At 47.0% G+C, this 21241-nt stretch overlaps 1 protein-coding gene across 1 annotated transcript; it reads right to left on the bottom strand.

Moving 5' to 3' along the window:
* Positions 1-3876: 3876 nt before the first annotated feature.
* LOC115481004 (SERTA domain-containing protein 2-like) lies at positions 3877-12393 on the bottom strand. The gene is made up of 3 exons (XM_030219989.1): positions 12271-12393; positions 10331-10462; positions 3877-8649 (listed from the first exon to the last, which is right to left on the bottom strand). The coding sequence occupies exons 1-3, from the start codon at positions 12391-12393 to the stop codon at positions 7564-7566; spliced, it is 1341 nt and encodes a 446-aa protein (XP_030075849.1). The 3' UTR covers positions 3877-7563.
* Between the last annotated feature and the right edge of the window lie 8848 nt (positions 12394-21241).

Below are 21241 nucleotides of genomic sequence, written 5' to 3'. Positions count from 1 at the left end.
ACATATTTTGTTATAAGCAAAAATAAATATTTGAAAGAGCCGTTGAGGGCATTGGTGGATGAAGCTTGACGCTGCAAACAATTCAAAGTGCCAAGCACCACCTCTGAGGCTCAACGTATAACACGGTATTGGAGTTTAAAGTCTTGTTTACTCTTTCCAAAAATACTAGGACTAAGGGGCACGCAATGAAGCTACAAAGTAGTACATTTAAAACGAATCAGAGAAAATATTTCTTCACTCAATGTGTAATTAAACTCTGGAATTCGTTGCCAGAGAATGTGGTAAAAGCAGTTAGCTTAGTGGGGCTTAAAAAAAGGTTTGGATTGCTTCCTAAAAGACAAGTTCATAAGCCATTATTAAAATGAACTTGGGCAAATCCATTGCTTATTTCTGGGATAAGCAGCATAAAACATTTTGTACTTTTTTGGGGATCTTGCCAGGTACTTGTGACCTGGATTGGCCACTGTTGGAAACAGGATACTGGGCTTGATAGATCTTCGGTTTATCCCAGTATATCAACACTTATGCATATATACAGTGGGGGAAATAAGTATTTGATCCCTTGCTGATTTTGTAAGTTTGCCCACTGACAAAGACATGAGCAGCCCATAATTGAAGGGTAGGTTATTGGTAACAGTGAGAGATAGCACATCACAAATTAAATCCGGAAAATCACATTGTGGAAAGTATATGAATTTATTTGCATTCTGCAGAGGGAAATAAGTATTTAATCCCTCTGGCAAACAAGACCTAATACTTGGTGGCAAAACCCTTGTTGGCAAGCACAGCGGTCAGACGTCTTCTGTAGTTGATGATGAGGTTTGCACACATGTCAGGAGGAATTTTGGTCCACTCCTCTTTGCAGATCATCTCTAAATCATTAAGAGTTCTGGGCTGTCGCTTGGCAACTCGCAGCTTCAGCTCCCTCCATAAGTTTTCAATGGGATTAAGGTCTGGTGACTGGCTAGGCCACTCCATGACCCTAATGTGCTTCTTCCTGAGCCACTCCTTTGTTGCCTTGGCTGTATGTTTTGGGTCATTGTCGTGCTGGAAGACCCAGCCACGACCCATTTTTAAGGCCCTGGCGGAGGGAAGGAGGTTGTCACTCAGAATTGTACGGTACATGGCCCCATCCATTCTCCCATTGATGCGGTGAAGTAGTCCTGTGCCCTTAGCAGAGAAACACCCCCAAAACATAACATTTCCACCTCCATGTTTGACAGTGGGGACGGTGTTCTTTGGGTCATAGGCAGCATTTCTCTTCCTCCAAACACAGCGAGTTGAGTTCATGCCAAAGAGCTCAATTTTTGTCTCATCTGACCACAGCACCTTCTCCCAATCACTCTCGGCATCATCCAGGTGTTCACTGGCAAACTTCAGACGGGCCGTCACATGTGCCTTCCGGAGCAGGGGGACCTTGCGGGCACTGCAGGATTGCAATCCGTTATGTCGTAATGTGTTACCAATGGTTTTCGTGGTGACAGTGGTCCCAGCTGCCTTGAGATCATTGACAAGTTCCCCCCTTGTAGTTGTAGGCTGATTTCTAACCTTCCTCATGATCAAGGATACCCCACGAGGTGAGATTTTGCGTGGAGCCCCAGATCTTTGTCGATTGACAGTCATTTTGTACTTCTTCCATTTTCTTACTATGGCACCAACAGTTGTCTCCTTCTCGCCCAGCGTCTTACTGATGGTTTTGTAGCCCATTCCAGCCTTGTGCAGGTGTATGATCTTGTCCCTGACATCCTTAGACAGCTCCTTGCTCTTGGCCATTTTGTAGAGGTTAGAGTCTGACTGATTCACTGAGTCTGTGGACAGGTGTCTTTCATACAGGTGACCATTGCCGACAGCTGTCTGTCATGCAGGTAACGAGTTGATTTGGAGCATCTACCTGGTCTGTAGGGGCCAGATCTCTTACTGGTTGGTGGGGGATCAAATACTTATTTCCCTCTGCAGAATGCAAATAAATTCATATACTTTCCACAATGTGATTTTCTGGATTTAATTTGTGATGTGCTATCTCTCACTGTTACCAATAACCTACCCTTCAATTATGGGCTGCTCATGTCTTTGTCAGTGGGCAAACTTACAAAATCAGCAAGGGATCAAATACTTATTTCCCCCACTGTAAGTCCTTGGTTTTATATTGTGGTCATCTATGGATATTTATGTTATAAGTACTTCATCTTGTAAAGAATCAGATGAACATATGTGTTCTTGTGCACCTAGGGATAGTGGTAATTGATGGTTATATTGTATTTATCACACACCCAGTTCACTTTATTAGAAAGATATTTAATTGATAGTTTGCTGAAATTAAACAACTTTAAATTTGTTACAATTTTATAATAGTGATTAAAAAAAAAAAAAAGATTGCACACAAAGAGTTAAATAAGATTTCTACCCCATCCCAGAACAAAATAACTAGGCACATTTTAACAATGAAGTCTGACACTCAAGCAAAGGGAGAGGTAGAAAGAGGAAGCAGAACCAGAACCCATACACATGTCCCTCCAAATTACAAAATTAGAGCAATTTAAAAAGAAGCTAATTTACCCATGCATTCAGTTTTGTAATCACACTTGTACTTAATCCCGCTCATACTAGAAACCACCATTTTTTTCTCGACCTCGAGAGTTGAAACATGAAAATTGTCCATGTAATCATCCTATTTTAATGACTCAAGTCCATTTCATTGCCACAGGGTTAAATTGGACTAGAGGACTGAGAAAATGTGGTAAAAGTGATGAACGGCCTAGTTCTCTATTGTGGGTATCAATATTAAAACTAAAATTAGACTGTGCTCACTGCTCTGTGGATCTGAACAGACTGTACTGGGACTTAAGAATACCTGCAGGGCCCCCAATGATCCTACAGTAACCGATAGCAAAATAAAATTCTATAGAAAGATGATGTTGACATTGATGAAGCTGTTGTGCTTTGGAAGCTTCCACTGTAGCAGTGACATTTTGGTGGGGCCCGAGGTTAACAAGGGTTGGTGCTAAGCAGTGCAGCTGTTGACATCGCTTCTAGTTTTTCTCCAGTTTGTCTGTGCTGAGGCCTCTGACTGGGGAACCCCACTCCAAAGTGGGGGACTGTGGCCCACCCATGGCTAGGCCCCTGCTATATAGGAATGTAGGCCCATATTAAAGTACATTGGGGCATCTGTCCTAAACAGTGTCAGTGAAATAAAGAACTTTTTTTGTAGCCAATGGTTTTCAAACCTGTCCTGGGTAGCAAACTACACAGGAACGGGGACAGTGGGAATCCTCTCTAGGTCTGCGGGGATGGACCCAAGTCCTGCAGGGATCCTGCGGAAGTGTAGATCAGGGTTCCCTCCCCCCCAAGCCTCAAGACACCCTCCTTGCATATACCTCTATACACCCTGTGGTCTAGCAAAGATCCCCATTCTTTCCTGTCCGCCACTGATCCATTTGCTGATGCTGCTTCGTTAAAATGGCTGCTGAGACTTCAAGCAGCAGCCTCGCAAGACTTCCGCGGAAGTTTCCTGAGGCCGCCGCTTGAAGTTTCAGCAGCCATTCTAAAGAAGTAGCGGCAGTGGGGCAGGACAGAATGTGGAACTTTCCTGCCCCAAAAAGACCACCAGGGCATATAGAGGTATGTGCAGGGAGGGCAACACACAGTGAATTTTTGGTTTGTCGTGGTAGTTGCCTGCAGAAATGAAGAGGGAGAGATGGAGACAAGCATAAGGGTGGTGGGTGGCTTGGATGGATGAATGAATTAATGGAGTCGCAAATGGGTGGGAGAGGGCTGTAAAAAATTTTTTTAAAAAAAGATGGATGGTGTGTGGGTGCATGGAGGGAGGATGAAAAAAAAAAGCGGTAAGGGGGGACGGGAGAGAAAAGGAAAGGGGGTCGTGCTGCTCATTGATGTTTGCTTTTTTGAAAAACGTACATCTTTTTACAATTAGCAGAGTATGAAAGGAAATGCATTTATGTTACTTTTACCAGTATTTTCATTGCTAATAGAATCTGGATTTCAGGGGGGATGGGTGTCAAGGTGACCGAGTGGTGGGGTGCAATGCGGCAGGGCTGGGGATGGAGGAGATTACTTGTGGCGGGGATGAGTTAGATTTATGTTCCTGTGCAACTCTCTATTCCTGGGGAGCACCAGCCAGTCACATTGTCAGGAGAGATTTGCAAGTAATGGAAGCGACAGGCATGCAAGTCTCTCTCATGCATATCCATTAGGGATATCCTGAAAACCCGACTGGCTGGTGGTCCCCCAGGACAGGTTTGAGAACCACTGGCGTAGACTAATCATCACAGGAGCGGTGGGGAGGTAAGTAAAGCGAAGCCATAGTTGCACCAACTGCTAAACAGGCCCAGCCCCAGTGACTGTCCACATGCAAAAGGGTAGGGAGAAACATTTGAAAGCCAACTGCTTCAACCCAGTGAGGCAGAATGAGTTGGCAAACTGCCCTCTCTCCAGGTAGACTTGCCCTCCACACCATGAAGGCAGGGCTGGTTAGGCCTAGCTCAGGGTGAAGGAGTCCCTACTAGGGTAGCAGGCCAGGCCAAAAACCCCCCAACTTATGCCATTAGAGGTAGGCTGGGAGGGAGGGAAACAGATGAGGAGAAAAGTATGGGGAATGTGGGCTGAAAGAGGAAGGGCATAAACTTGAAGAAAGCACCCCAAAACAGACTGTTTAAATCTGTCAGCAAACAACCTAGCTAGAAGCCTAGATAAATGCTAAGGTATAGCTATCAGAAACCAACCAACAAGAGCTTTAAAATATGGAAACTATGAGGCTCACAACCTCAAGTCAGCAGTTCAGGTAAGTTACAGAAATTGTTGTGTGTGGCATCTCTGCAGACCCTGACAACTGACCCTCAGTCTTTTAAAAGGCAGAACAGTGAGCACGTGTAAGAGGAGGTAAGGACATGAGAACCCAAAGCATTAAGCCTGAGCCACGAGGCAATGTGAAGAGCACTTTCCTTTCCTATTTGGCTAGTAGAGGTTTCAAGTTGTGTTCAGTACTGATTTCTTAAATAATAAAAGGAGCCCACCCATACCCTTGGTATGTTCACACAGGGCTTCTACTGTAAGGTTTAATACATAACTCATTATCAAGTAGGATAATATTAGAAATGTCATTTATAAAGTCTTTCACAGTTTATTTAACTGACCCCAGGGCTTATTCCTGGAGGGGAAAAAAAATCCCACCAACAGCCATACATTAGTGAGACAGTTAATGATAATAGGAACACAGGTTAATACCATCACCCATTAAAATGCACCATAAAATCCTTAAATTATAATAATAATAATAAATGTTTACAGAAATAAATTATTTCTCAAAATGTTAAATACTTAGATCGGGTTTCACCCAGTTTGTCCTATCCCTGCTGACTTTCAGCGACAGTAAACAACAATGATAATTAAAGAACTGAAATTATTTTTTTCAGAGCTTTATGAGTAACAGCTAACAAGCCAACTCCAGCTTTTTCATTTGATATATGTAACAACCACTCTAGGTTCACCTGCTGCATGTATGAACTTGTAGTTCCTGCTTTTCCTGATGGGACAAATCTTTAGATACACTGCATGCTGGGACTTGGAGTCCTTTTGCCCTCATTGGTTAAAGAAATGAGGGCTGTATTTGCATGCACTGGGAGTAAAACCAGAACTGGCTCAGTAAGCACTCTTGCCCCCACCACCCACCCACCCACCACCGTCACAGTGATCCAAAGTCAGCTAGTTGGTCACACAGTTCAGAGCAGACTGGTATGTTGTCTTCTTAATAGCTCACAACCAGCTAGTCCTCCGGAGAAGGGAATAACTTTAGGATGAGATTGCAAAAACAACTTCCACTGTATGCAGGCTGCCCTTAACATAGGCTTCTACGGTTCTTTAGAAACATGCCTTCTCACTTTAAAACAATTTAAGTTTAGGGCAATCTCTAAGAAAGAGAGGTAGAATTTGCAACTTAAAACAGCTGTACACTTTGAGCCCAGTGTTGGCCTGATTTTGCTCCTTAAACAGCGACTTCCATTGCACCATGCTGTTAACCAGGGGATGTCCATCCTTGCCTACTACAACAGCAAGCTGTAGATACACACTGCTAGGCAGAAGCAGCCATGATCCCACTTTAAGGACATCACATGTTTCAACGTGATGGTGACAAATGTGAGAATGATGAACACCTTCTCTACTCATTTTGCTTCCTAGAAGCTGAAGACCACCAGCAGTGTGGCATAATAAAAAAATTCACACCTAAAAGAGAGGGTGTTTGTGAGTGTGTGTGGGGGGGGGGTTAATACTAAAGAAAAGGGGGAATTATTTTCAATACAATTTGAACTCCCAACCCAATAGATGAGGTGATTTCTTATCTGATTGTAAGAGTACTTTGTTCTACGCAGTGATGCCCTCATTTGATAAAAAGGAAATGGAACAAACTTTTGGAAGGAACAGACAATTTGTGAAGGGGAGCTGCTATGTCAGTGTACAAGGAAGGTTTTGGATAGATTAAGATGTTCCCCTTCACCTCAAGAACTTATGTACAAAGCCATTCTTATAATGGTAAGAGTACCTCACCAGAAGTCAACTTGCTTCTGGAAAAGTAGCTTATTTCAGTCAGGAAAGAGGCATCCATACTGCCACATTCTGTCCAAAAAAGGACAAGTAGTATTGGAAACCCCAAAAATTGCACATGAAAAGCTCACAACCTTTCTAAATCATTAATACTGTTTGGGACAACCGTAGGGAGATTTTCCCTTTCTGTGTAGCAAAGATTTAAGGCATTCAAGATAACATATTAAAATATATATGTCTTCACAGAAGATTGAATGAATGCAGAACAGCCCCCTTCTTCTGTCAATAATGCCAAGACTCACATTGTGAAGTAATTTGATCTAGTCTGGCTTTTAGTACGAGCTTCACCTTCACCTCAAGAACTTATGTAAAAAACCATTCTTATAATGGTAAGAGTACCTCACCAGAAGTCAACATGCTTCTGGAAAAGTAGCTTATTTCAGTCAGGAAAGAGGCATCCATACTGCCACATTCTGTCCAAAAAAGGACAAGTAGTATTGGAAACCTCAAAAATTGCACATGAAAAGCTCACAACCTTTCTAAATCATTAATACTGTTTGGGACAACCGTAGGGAGATTTTCCCCAGTGTTGCAAAGATTTAAGGCATTCAAGATAACATATTAAAATATGTCTTCACAGAAGATTGAATGAATGCAGAACAGCCCCCTTCTTCTGTCATTAATGCCGACTCACATAGTGAAGTAATTTGATCTAGTCTGGCTTTTAGTATGAGCTTAAGGCAGCTCAGTGCCCGAGCAGGAATGAAACCAAACTCGGAGTAATGGCCAGACTGATGAACTGCAGTGGAACGGGAGCTCAAAAAGCTTCATTGCCACTATCCTGTTGAGCCACCAACTGAGATGCACAGGTCATCTAGGAGTCCACCGCTCAAACAAGTGGTCGCATGATCCAGTTCTCGGTAAACATTAGTCACTCAGTATTGCTGAAATTGGTCCCCTTTTGCTTCTGTAAAGCAGAGGTTCTAGAGTCTGCCAGCTCAAAGGTAATCATGTCCCAACCAGAATCTCCACGATATTGTCCAGTTCATTCAGATCCCTTCCACTTTGGTTGGATGCAAATGGCATCCAGTTGCATGAAGATGAGTAAGCCTGGGGGCCATCGGCTGTACAGGATGATGGCCAGCTGCTGGTTGCTGTTCCCAGCATGGAGGAATCTCTTTCAAAAACTGATGTATCGATGTCTGGAAACAGGTCATCTATTGAAAAGTCACTGAGGTAACTAGAGCTCAGGACTTCAAAGCTGCCCAGGAAAGGAGTTGTTGGCATCTCTCTCTCAGATGCTTGCTGTGCTGAAACAGATTCCTGCTGGAGCTCCTTTTTCTCCGTGTCACCTCCAAGACCATGCAAATCATTTACATCAATGAGAAATTGGTTTATCAGATCTATATCCTTGGATTCTACAATGCCGGTGGGGTCTTCTACAGTATTATGGGAAAAGTCTGCCTGAAGAGAGAGCACAGCATTCTGGGAAAAGTCTGCCTGAAGAGAGAGCTCTTTCACTGGCAGGCATCCCTGGCTATCAGATGAGTCTGGCAAAGATTTCTGCAAGTCACAAGTATCAAAGGCCAACTCCTGTTTGGCTTCTGTTTCTTGATTTTCATCCTGGTGTAATGAATCTGCAGGAGCGCTGGGAGAAGATCCTTCATCTAGGACCACATCCAGCTCTCTAAGGATACTAGATATCGAGGCAGACAAGGAAAAATCATCTTCTGGAGAGAACAGCATATTGTCCAGATCATCATGGGAAGTGGTAGATTGGTTTTCTAATGCCAGTCTAGCAGCTTGGGTTGGTGAGGCAGCCGCAGGAAGGCTGGCACCCACTAGCAGCAAATCTGAAGGGGGAGAAGGGTTGCTGGTTTGCTGGATGTCTTCCTGAATCATACGCAGAGTGTTTGTGACAAGCACGCACCGCCGCAGGTTAGGCTCTGCTAGACGACGACCCTGGTGAAATTTATTCAGCGAGAGGTCCAGCAGAGACTGGCGCAGGTGGGAGTAGCCATCTGCCTCAGAGGATGCCGGGTCATCCTCTCCAACATAAAGTTTGCGTTTCACTCCACGCGGCTGCATCAGTACCTGAAACTGAACATATCAGACCATTAAAATGTGAATGTCATTACTTAGGTCACATAATCAGCATCAGTATCTATTAGAAATCATGTTTCACAGAGGATCCTCCCCAAAAATAAGAGCGTTCAAGCAACAAGGAAAGAACAATCAATGATGATGTGCGTTATTTTCTCTTTAAAACCTTTTTTCCCTCTAGGCCACTGCCCCCTGTGGTTACCCCTGAAAGATCTGTTTTCTGATTACAGAGCATAGGTGCCAAACAATACAAATATACCCTGGACAAAATGAAGGCGCTTGTATAATATTGGGGGGGGGGGGGGTGCCTCAGCAGCCACAGAATGGGCTCTTATGTTACAGAGAAACCATAACTGGCAAGCTACCTGAGTATCAAATACACACTATAAGGGAGGGGATTAAATAGGAGAACATTCTGATTGGGGGGGGGGGGGGGGGGGAGACTGGCAAAGTCCAGTTTTGTAGTAGTGCCCTCCTAATTGGCCAATCAAAATCATCAGGGTAAGAAAGGAACACATTACTGCAAACAACATAAGGTTATTACCATAAATGCTGATATTTATAAAGCTCTGCAATGGGAACTAGCATATAATTTCTGAGCTGAGATGTGGTGGACAGGGAAAGGCAGGGAATAAAAGATTATTCTTGTAGTCATCAAGCAACTCGGACCCTTTGTCAAGCCAACAACAGATAAGGTGGGGGAAGGGGAAAAAAGATGGAAATTTCCTGCCGTAAAACTAGAGATACAAACTACCAACAACCCTCTACATATCTAAATATAACAACAGATATATAACAAGCAGAAATCTAGAATCAGCGAGAAAATGAAGGACTGGCATACATCATTCAAATTAATCTGAAGGCAGGTTAAAAATCTGTTACGTACTTTCCGAAGAAATCAAATAAGACCGCCATTAAAAAAATTATCCCACTGTTTTTCAAGAAAAATACTAGCCAAGACCAGAAGTCTTAGCAACTGGGTACGTCCGTTTTAAAAAAAACTGAATAGATATTTGATGTTGCTTCCAGAAATAAAGATACTTAAAAAGTTAACACATTTTAAACATTTTTAAAAATTATTATTTTAAATACAGACGTTACCGAGGAAGCGAAGATCCTTTTCTCAGACATCTCAAACAGCGTTTACAGCAGTGATGATACAGTAAAGTGATTTCGGTGGAAAGTGAATATTAAGATCATAAAATACTCCCTGTGCAAGACCCCCCCCCCCAAAAAAAAAAAAAAAAAAAAAAATCCAGCAATCAATAAATCAGTAATCAAGAATCAGTCTGACTACAACCCAGAAAAAAACTAAAATTAATCTAAAATTCTACATAAATTAAAGGAGATTCCGATGATCTAATAATAATCAATTTCAACTTAAAAGCACAAAATTACTTTGTATCCTTGGAAGCTTCTGTTACCGCCAGCCGATTCAAGTTCTGCCGCGACCGTCTACACGTCCTGGCCGAGCGCTTGGAATGCTGGGCGTTGTAGGCCCAACCCCACACAGGCTCCACCCACTGACCTCACTGCTGCACATCCCCCCCACCTACCCACCCGTAAGAAACTCAAAGTAAAGTTCCTTTATCTGGCTCCTACCTTTCACACCATCTTGAACATTTAAAATCATTTCTAAACCCCAACCAGGAAACTCACAAAAATTACTTACTTTAAGCGAGGAAGCTCTGCTGAGGATTTTGTTTTTCGGAATCTCTGCTGCTTCTCTCCCTCTGGCTCCAAGGCGGGAGCTCTCAGCTCCCCTCCCCTTCCAAGCACAGTCTTCCTTCCAGCAAGCGCAGTGCTAATGTAATGTAAAAAAAATAATAAAAATAAAATCTTTTTATTTTCCCTTTTAACCCCAGTTACACTAACGTTTGTTTGTCACACCTCACTGTGCTGCTCCAACTGAACTCTGGCTCTGAACTAATTTGTGGGAGCTGAACTAGCTCAGTTGCCTCTGCCCCCCTCCCCCCTGACAAGAGGCTTCAGGGAAAAAAGGAAAGCCCAAGGAGGCTCCAGCACAGGCACTACTGTGACTGGCTCTGAAACCAGGAGCTGAACTCTCCAGCCCAGAGAGGGAGGGCTCAGAGCCTGCCCTGTTGTGCTGTAACAGAGCCTGGACCCTTGTTTTGTCAGAGACTGCTGCTTAGTGCTGCACCTGACCCTTCCCCTTTCACACCCCCACCCCAACACAGCAACTCACAGAACAGGAGGGCTAGGATGGAGGCAAGCTAGCTGGAGCCTGCTGAGAGAATGAGGCCCCCCCCCTCCCCCTCCCCCTGTGACACCTGACACCAGCACAAGCCACAGACCCAGCCCTTGACAGCTCGTGACTGCATTTGCAAGGTAAGAAAAATTTAACTGGGGCACTTTGTTGTTACTGGGAGTTGAGTGGGCATGGGGGGGGGGGGGATGGGAATGGATGAGAGGATGAATGGGAGTGAGGGGGAATGGGAATGGATGAGGATGAATGGGAGTGAGGGGGCCTGGGGGGAATGGGAATGGATGTGGGGATGAATGGGAATGAGGGGGCCAGGGGTGGGGAGGAATTATGCAGTATGAGAGGATGTAGAGGAGGGAACAGGGAGACGGAGGAATGCTGGGCATAGATGGGGGGGGGGTGTGAAAAAGAGGGTTGGGTATAAAGGGAGAAGGCTGAGGAAGGAGAGACTATAGGGAATGGGAAGGCAAAGTGGAGGGAAAGAGAAAAACTGTGGGTGATAGAAGTGATGTCTGGATAGTCTGAAGGACCCAGCTTTTATCCAGCCACCTGAGTCTCCAGATCCTGTTGGCTGTGATCTTGAGCCTGATCCTATTGCTGGCCACATCCCCATATTCTTTGCTGTCCCTCCTGCCCCCTCTCCAAAAAACTTCCCGACATTTCTGGGCCTGGCCAAGGCAGCAGAGGATTCAAGGACACAGCAACAGGATCCAGCTCAGATCGGACTGACCACTGGCTTAGGCGCCGACTCCTTGGGTGCTCAAGCACCCCCAATATTTTAACCCGCCCAACCTGCCTGCCCTCCTCTCCCTCAACAGTCCTCCGTCCTCACCTTCCTGCTGCCCAGAATTTAAAACTCATCTTACCTCGCTCGGTCCCGGCAGCAGTGAAAGGCGAGCGGGCTCAGCTTCAGCCTTCCCTTCTCTCTCAGCTCTGGTCCCTCCTTTGTGGAAACAGGAAATGAGGGCGGGACCGAGCGAGGTAAGATGAGTTTTAAATTCTGGGTGGCAGGAAGGCGAGGATGGAGGACTGTTGTGGGAGAAGAGGTCGGGCTGGGGTTGGGACTGGCATTCGGAGGAGGGGGGCCTGGAACTTGGAGGGGGGCTGAAAGGGGGCAGATGGTGTTTGGGGGGAGTTACTGGACATGGAAGGGAGAGAGGAGAAATCTCTGGACATGGAGGGGAGGGGAGAGAGGAGAATTCGCTGGACATGGATGAGAGGGGAGGGTAGGGGAGAGAGGAGAATTGCTGGATATGAATGGAGGAGAGGGCAGGGGAGAGAGGAGAATTGCTGGATATGGATGGAGGGGAGGGGAGAATGCACCACCTGTAAAAAAAAAAAAAATTCAGCACCCCCAATCATTTTGAAAAGTTGGCTCCTATGCTGACCAGTAGAGGATCTGGAGGCATTGCAGCTGCCAGAGGATTTGGCTCAGATTGCTGCTGGCAGAAGATATGAGGTCGCATCCAGCTAGGCAAGAACAGATTGAACAGAACTGCCAAGTTACCCATTCCAACAGGGAGACCTTTTGGCCAGTCCTGGATTTCTGGTGTGTTATAGGCCTGCAGCACTGATTTAAATTGATAGAAACATGGACTACAAATACTACACTGTTTGGGATGTAAGTTTAAAACCAGGACTGTCCAAAATTTCTCCCTCTTAGAATGGGTAACTTGGTAGCTCTGCTGTGGTTATATTTTGCACATTACTACTACTACTTATCATTTCTATAGCGCTACAAGGCATACTCAGCGCTGTACACCATACACAAGCAAGACAGTCCCTGCTCAAAGAGCTTACAATCTAGATGAGACAGGTAGACAGACAGAACAATTAAGGGAAAGGGAATAAAAGGACAGGGCAAGTGAGTAGTGGTTAGGAGTCAAAAGCAGTGGTAAAGAGGTGGGCTTTAAGTTTGGACTTGAAAATGGCCAAAGACGGGGCTAGACGTATAGGCTCTGGAAGTCTATTCCAGGCGTGAGGTGCAGCAAGATAAAAGGAATGGAGTCTGGAATTAGCAGTAGAGGAGAAGGGGACAGATAAGAGAGATTTATCTACAGAACGGAGTACCCGAGGGGGGGTGTAGGGAGAGACAAGAGTGGAGACGTACTGGGGAGCGGCAGAGTGAATGCACTTATCTAATATAATAAAACGCACCGTGAACGTTCTGAAGCCAACGTTCTGTGAAGCCGGAAACTTGAAGCCGGAAGCTTCAAACCCTGAAGCCTTGAAGCCATCTGACGTCACTCCCAGGCTGAGGCTGAAGGGTTCAGCCTGCCGTCTCTGCCCCGCCCTCGCGACAAAACAAACAAATCCGGAAGCGAAACGTCAGGGAAGGAGGCGGCGCTCCCGACGTCTAGCCTTCCCTTCGCTGTGTTCCGCCTTCAAAACAAGGCGGAACACAGCGAAGGGAAAGCTAGACGTCGGGAGCGCCGCCTCCTTCCCTGATGCTTCGCTGCACGAACCGCCACGGAGGTAAAGTTAAAAAGAATAATAAAAAAAAAAAAGATGCATGGATGCGAAGGGGGGGGGGGGGGGGGAGAAGAGGGCGGGCCAGGCTGGGACATGGGAGAGAGCGTAGCATGGATGCGAGGGGGGGGGGGGAACATGGAAGGGCGAGAGGGGACTTGCTGGAAAAGGATGAATGGAGGCGGCAGGGGACAGAGGAGCATGGATGGGCATGGATTGGGAGGGCAGGACTCAGGGAGAGAGGGAAATTGCTGGATAGGGAAAAATGGAGGGGCCAGGTGACAGATGAGCATGGATGGGCATGGATTGGAAGGGCAGGACTCAGGGAGAGGGGAATTGCTGGATAGGGATGAATGGAGGGGACAGATGGGCATGGATGGATATAGATTGCAGAGCAGGCCTCAGGCAGAGAGGGAAAATGCTGGATAGGGAAAAATGGAGGGGCCAGGTGACAGAGGAGCATGGATGGGCATGGATTGGAAGGGCAGGACTCAGGGAGAGGGGAATTGCTGGATAGGGATGAATGGAGGGGACAGATGGGCATGGATGGATATGGATTGCAGAGCAGGCCTCAGGCAGAGAGGGGAAATGCAGGATAGCGATGAATGGAGGGGGCAGGTGACAGACAAACATGGATGGCCATGGATTGGGAGGGCAGGGCTCAGGGACAGAGGGGAATTGCTGGAAAAGGATGAATGGAGGGGGCAGGGGACAGATGGCCATGGATTGGGAGGGCACGGCTCACACTCTCTCTCTCATATACAATGTCTTTCTGACTCTCACTCTCACACACTCTGTCTCACACTGTATCACATTCACTCTCTATGTGCCACACAGTCACTCACACACTCGCTTGGTCTCATACACTCACTCAAACAGAGAATCTGTGTCTCACACACACTCTCTCTCTCGCCCACACACACACACTCTCACTCACACTGTGTCTCACATACACACTTGCACACACTCTCATTCTCACACACACACTCTCTCACAAACACACTCACACCCAGACTCACGCTCTCTCTCACACAATCACACTTTCACTCTGACTCTCAAACAGACACTCTCACATACACTCTCCCAAACATACACACTCCGAGGAAAACCTTGCTAGCGCCCGTTTCATTTGTGTCAGAAACGGGCCTTTTTTACTAGTAGGTCAATAAGAGAAGTTTGAATTGAATACGGAAACGGATAGGGAGCCAGTGGAGTGACTTAAGGAGAGGGCTAATGTGAGCATAGCGACTTTGGCGGGAAATGAGTCGCGCAGCAGTGTTTTGGACTGATTGAAGAGGAGAGAGATGGCTAAGAGGGAGGCCGGTGAGCAGCAGGTTGCAATAATCAAGACGGGAGGTGGTAAGAGTGTGGATAAGGGTTCTGGTAGAGTGCTCAGAGATGAAGGGACGGATTTTGCTGATGTTATAGAGAAAGAAACCACAGGTTTTGGCAATCTGCTGAATGTGAGCAGAGAAGGAGAGAGAGGAGTCAAAGATGACCCCAAGGTTACGAGCTGATGAGACATGGAGAATGAGAGTGCCATCCACAGAAATAGAGAAAGGGGGAGAGGAGAGGTACAAACATGTGGACAAAGAGGAGCCGGTTGATATTGTGTATCTGGATTTTCAAAAGGCGTTTGACAAGGTACCTCATGAAAGGCTACAGAGGAAATTGTTGGGTCATGGGGTAGGAGGAAATGTCCTATTGTGGATTAAAAACTGGTTGAAGAATAGGAAACAGAGAGTGGGATTAAATGGACAGTATTCACAATGGAGAAGGGTAGTTACTGGGGTTCCTCAGGGGTCTGTGCTAGGACCGCTGCTTTTTAATATATTTATAAATGATTTAGAGATGGGAGTAACTAGCGAGGTAATTAAATTTGCTGATGACACAAAGTTATTCAAAGTCGTTAACTCGCGAGAGGATTGTGAAAAATTACAGAAGGACCTTACGAGACTGGGCGGCTAAATGGCAGCTGACGTTTAATGTGAGCAAGTGCAAGGTGATGCATGTGGGAAAAAAGAACCCGAATTATAGCTACGTCATGCAAGGTTCCACGTTAGGTGTTACAGACCAAGAAAGGGATCTGGGTGTCGTTGTTGATAATACACTGAAACCTTCTGCTCAGTGTGCTGCTGCGGCTAGGAAAGCGAATAGAATGTTGGGTATTATTAGGAAAGGTATGGAAAACAGGTGTGAGGATGTTATAATGCTGTTGTATCGCTCCATGGTGCGACCGCACCTTGAGTATTGTGTTCAATTCTGGTCGCCACATCTGAAGAAAGATATAGTAGAATTGGAAAAGGTGCAGCGAAGGGCGACTAAAATGATAGCAGGGATGGGACGACTTCCCTATGAAGAAAGACTAAGGAGGCTAGGGCTTTTCAGCTTGGAGAAGAGACAGCTGAGGGGAGACATGATAGAGGTATATAAAATAACTAGTAAAAAAGCCCTGATTCTGATGCAAATGAAACGGGGGCTAGCAAGGTTTTCTTCTTTGTGCATGTGGGAGTGTATGTGTCCCTGCCCTCTGCCCTCTCTCCCTTCCTCTGTGCTCTCTGTCCCCTCTGCCCTCGGAGTCCAGTCCTTCAGTGTTAAGTTTCCTGCTGTGTTTGTGTTACAGAGATAGTGAGGGCTTCTGCAGTGGTGTTCCTAGGGGGGCTGACACCCGGGGCGGATCGCCGATGCGCGCCCCCCCCCGGATGCAGCGCCCCCCCCCGGCGAAAGGACCCCCCCATGAAGGAACCCCCGGGTGCATGCCGCTGGGGGGGTGCCGCGCGCATCTGCCCTCTGTTCGTTCCATGCTTCTTCTCTGCCCCGGAACAGGAAGTAACCTGTTCCGGGGCAGAGAAGAAGCATGGAACGAACGGAGGACAGGCGCGCGTGGCACCCCCCCCCAGCGGCGTGTACCCAGGGCGGACCACACCCACCGCCCCCCCCCCCCAGGAACGCCACTGGGCTTCTGCCCTCTCTCCCGTCCCCCCTCTGAGTCCTTCACTGTTACAGAGAGAGCGATTTGAGTTCATGCTTTGCTGTGTTTTCCTTCACTGTTTGTGTTACAGAGAGAGCGAGGGCGGGGCAGACACATGGGGAAACCGGATATCTCTCCGGAGGCTTCATTTAGAACGTTGGTGGTGCCTTTTATATATAGAGATGAGTGGAGTGGAACAGGTGGATGTGAAGCGTCTGTTCATGCTTTCCAAAAATACTAGGACTAGGGGGCATGCGATGAAACTACAGTGTAGTAAATTTAAATCAAATCGGAGAAAATGTTTCTCCACCCAATGCATAATTAAACTCTGGAATTCATTGCCAGAGAATGTGGTGAAGGCGGTCAGCATAGCAGAGTTTAAAAAGTGGTTAGACGGTTTCCTAAAGAAGTCCATAAACCACTACTAAATGGACTTGTACGTTTTGGGAAGCTTGCCAGGTGCCCTTGGCCTGGATTGGCCGCTGTCGTGGACAGGATGCTGGGCTCGTTGGACCCTTGGTCTTTTCCCAGTGTGGCATTACTTATGTAGGTTTAGGGGGAAGGATGAGCAAATATTTCTATTTTATTGGTGTTGTGATATATGCTAGAATCTGGCTTCTATGTGTTATTTTGGGGTTTCTGAGCTTCTCGTTGGAGCAGAAGGTCTTGTTTTGGGTCAGCAAACTCCATGCTAAATGGAAACTAGGGTTCCTTTTCTAGGTTTAGGAGAGGCCTGTTGAGAACAAGACAAACTGCCTAGGATATGTGACTGCTACTGCCACAGAGAGATCAGTGTCTCAGACAGGATATAGGCAATACAACAGCTTTCACATTAGCACTGCATGAGACAGGCTTGGGGGGCCTACATGAATTTCTTCTTCATATCCGCCGCCCCCCCCCCCCCCCCCGGTGATACAAATACCTTAGCTGGTGGGGGATCTCCCATCCCTGACAACGGAAGGTGTCTTCTGCAGCCCCCCCCCCCCCCCACCGGGCTGACTGAGAGGCAGGAAGGTTGGCGGTGCGCTTGCATTCCTGATGAGCTGAGCACGCATATGGGGGGGGGGACACACACACCAGTGTTGGCAGCTGAGAATGTGCCAACTTCCTTGCCTCTGTCTGCCCAGGGGGCTATGAAGAGGAACTCTTCAGCTGGCAGGGCTTGGGAATCCCCAGCCAGCAATGCTAACATCAATGTGTGCTGCTGCTAGGTGAACCTGAACGCAAAGTGGATGGTCACCAGTCTCCCCCCACCCCCATGGCAATACCACTGATGTCAGATGTCTCTCTGTGGCAGCTGGGGGATAGGAGAGAGAAAAAGAGGGTGTGAGTGCTGGTGATGATGGGGAGAGAAGGAGTGTGATTACTAGGGACAGTGCGAGAGGAGGCAGCAATTTACCTGAGTGTCTGGATGTGTGTCTGCTGCTCCTACTGTTCACACGCCATTGCACTAGTTAAAAACGTAAGTCATCTGGCACAGGAACCTACCAACTGTAACTTGGTTCTTTCTGTTCTAGATTCCCTAGACTTGTTATCAGTCCTCTCAGAAGGCCAGTGAAAAAAATGCATTCAGTTGAAGAGGAAGTACTGATGGAAAACTACTACTACTTATCATTTCTATAGTGCTACTAGACCAGTGGCGTTCCTAGGGGGGCTGACACCCGGGGCGGATTGCCGATGCGCCCCGCCCCCCAGGTGCAGCGCCCCCCCCCCCGGAACAGTGCGACGCCCCCCCTGGCGAAAGACCCCCTCCCGGGTGCACGCCGCTTGGGGGGGGGGGGGGGAGAAGCTTAAACTGTATGCGGTACCTGATCGGAAGCCAGTGAAGTGACTTGAGGAGAGGGGTGATATGAGTGTACCAGTTCAGGCGGAAGATAAGACGTGCAGCAGAGTTTTGAACGGACTGAAGGGGGGATAGATGGCAAAGTGGGAGGCCAGTGAGGAGTAGGTTGCAGTAGTCAAGGCGAGAGGTAATGAGAGAGCGGATGAGAGTTCGGGTGGTGTGCTCAGACAGGAAGGGGCGAATTTTGCTGATGTTATAGAGGAAGAAGCGACAGGTCTTGGCTATCTGCTGGATATGTGCAGAGGAGAGGGAGGAGTCAAAGATGACCCCGAGGTTGCAGGCAGATGAGACGGGGACGATGAGGGTGTTATCAACAGAGATACAGTGTGGAGGGAAAGGAGAAGTGGGTTTGGGAGGGAAGACAATAAGCTCGGTCTTGGCCATGTTCAGTTTCAAGTGGCGGTTGGACATCTAGGTCGCAATGTCGGCTAAGCAGGCCGATACTTTAGCCTGGTTTTCTGCAGTGATGTCTGGTGTGGAGAGAGAAATCTGGGTGTCATCAGCATAAAGATGATATTGGAACCCATGGGAGGAGATTAGGGAACCCAGGGAGGAGATGTAGATTGAGAAAAGAAGGGGTCCAAGGACAGATCCCTGAGGAACTCCAACAGAGAGCGGGATGGGGGTGGAGGAAGAACCCTGAGAATGTACTCTGAAGGTACGGTGGGAGAGATAAGAGGAGAACCAGGAGAGGACAGAGCCCTGGAACCCAAGTGAGGACAGTGTGGCGAGAAGTAAGTTGTGATTGACAGTGTCAAAAGCAGCGGATAGGTCCAGCGATTGTCCTGTGCCGTGCCCTGCCCTCCCATCCATGTCCCGCAATTCTCCCCTCCGCTCTGTGTCCCACGATTTTGGCCTCCATGTCCAGCGATTCTCCTCTGCCCTGCCCTCCCTTCTGTGTCCCGCGATTGTCCTCTCGCCTCCCATCCCATCGAAATCCAGCCTCCAGCATTCCATGCAGGCAGGTTGGGCTCATGTCGCATCCAGTGTTCCCTGCAGGCAGGTTGGGCTCGCGTCCCCTCCAGCGTTCCGTTGCCTTCACTTGCATTCGTAACATCCTGACGTCAGCTCGCCTCTAGCGTTCCCTTCCCTCTCACTGTTCCGTCCTCCTCTGACGTAATTTTGTCTTTACGCGAGGGCAGGACAGTGAGAGGGAAGGGAACGCTGGAGGCTTGCTGACGTCAGGATGTTACGAACCCAGCCAGCCATAGAACGTTGAAGTACAGATTATATAGGATGTGCAGCCAGATGTGAACACAAATTTTAATGAATGCCACAATTAGAGGTTAATTGGCATGTTAATTTACGCGCGAATCTTGGGTACACAATTCTGGGCACCATATATAGAATCAGAGTAGAGAATGACATGGGGACCCGCGGTAACCCTGGGGATGGGGACAGAGCCCATGGGGATGTGGACAAACTTTGTCCCCGTGTCACTTTCTACTTTGAAGCCTGTTAATCAACTGGACTGTTATTTATGTTTGATGCAGACAACAATATTTTTATTTTTCGGAAAAACAAGCAAACATTCTAGCAAAATTTGCATGGGGGATCCTGCTACCAGTAGATCTTCTAATTTGACATCTTCGTTCTATTGCAGGAGGGACTGTGGAAGACAGGAGAGCTAGACTGAATCCTGAGATTGTTGATGACTTCTTACTCATCTACAGATTAAAAAATCATAACAGTACTTTATAGGGCATATTTATCCCCTCTAGGGAATACAGAACAGGTTGTATTTTGTACCCCTGGACATTTTAACAGGGTGGATTAGGATTCCTTGGGGTAGTAGAAGTCAGCTATTGTTGGGGTTCAAAGGGTAGAGGGTGGGGGTGGTTCATTATAGTTGCTCATTTTTATTGTTTTCTGTTTGTAATTTATACACAACAGTTGCACAGCATAATATTCCTTTTTATACTTTAATAAAAAGATGTAAATATAAAATCATAAGTGGTGAGAACAGAGCCTATGGGGATGGGGTGGGGGACAAATGTTATCCTCATGTCATTCTCCGTCCGAGCGAATATGCTCATCAATTCATAAGAACAGCCATACTGGGTCCATCTAGACTAGTATCCTGCTTCCAATAGTGGCTAATCCATGTCACAAGTACCTGGCAGAAAACCAAATACTAGCAACATTCTAGAACCCCAACGAGTAGCAAGATTCCAGCATCCCAAGGAGTAGCAACATTGCTACCAATTCCAGGGCAAGCAGTGGCTTCCCTCATATCTATCTCAATAGCAGACTCTGTCTGATCTCTTCCTTCAGGAACTTGTCCAAACCTGTTTTAAACTCAGATACGCTCAAATGTTCTGGCAGCGAGTTCCAGCTTTTCCATAAAATGACACGCACAACTTCCTTGGTTCTCAGCCACTGCTCCACAGCTACCAAGTTACCCAGGCCTATTTTTGAACTCACATCCCAATTCACTTAGGTGGTCAGTGACTCAGATGTTTGGGGTGGCTAAAGTGTGGTGGGGCTAGGATGGGGTGTGTCAGGACAAGTTAAAATCCTTGGGTGATGGGATGACATCTATATCACCAGTAAATCTATATCAGAGGTGGCACTTTTGAAAACAGCAGGGAAGGACCTCTTCATTGCTCTGGTGCAACTATACCAGTTGCTACACCCCCACCCCTAGTACTTCTGTTACTGATAGTAATCTGGTGGGGGGAGGAGGCCTATCAGTGATAGATTTTGGCTTTTGCCAGCCCTAGCCACTGTTGGAGCTACAACTCCCCTCTTCAGGGACATCCACTCTCATTTCTTCTCCCGTGTGGATTTTCAATCTGATTCCCAGCCTACTCCATCTAGACAGACCTCCAGTCCAAATTTCCATCCCAAGTGTGGACCTCCAATCTGATTCTTCCTCTTCATCCCACTCAGGGGGCTTTTCAATCCAAGGCCAGATAAACCTATAGACCAGGTGAGACTCTGGCCCAGGGTGCCAAACCCCGCACGCTCCAGACACTTTTAAGCATGGCTCTACAATAGCCAAATTTCTATTTCTCAGTAGTGACCTTGCACTAATTTCAAAAAGAGCACATGCAGCCCTTACCATCCCCTATTT

The sequence above is a fragment of the Microcaecilia unicolor genome, chromosome 11, assembly GCF_901765095.1.
Source record: "Microcaecilia unicolor chromosome 11, aMicUni1.1, whole genome shotgun sequence".
Classification (NCBI taxonomy): domain Eukaryota; kingdom Metazoa; phylum Chordata; class Amphibia; order Gymnophiona; family Siphonopidae; genus Microcaecilia; species Microcaecilia unicolor.
Note: the sequence above shows the minus strand (reverse complement) of the source record. Positions and strands in the feature narration are given on the sequence as shown.

What these genes read in the sequence shown, in the direction of transcription:
- LOC115481004 (XM_030219989.1), bottom strand. Translation starts at nt 12,393, where the DNA reads ATGGGTAACTTGGCAGTTCTGTTCAATCTGTTCTTGCCTAGCTGGATG. An exon ending in TGCCTCCAGATCCTCTACTG is followed by an intron (nt 10,463 to 12,270) that starts GTCAGCATAGGA and finishes ACATTACATTAG; the next exon opens with CACTGCGCTTGCTGGAAGGA. An exon ending in GCAGAGCTTCCTCGCTTAAA is followed by an intron (nt 8,650 to 10,330) that starts GTAAGTAATTTT and finishes GTTCAGTTTCAG; the next exon opens with GTACTGATGCAGCCGCGTGG.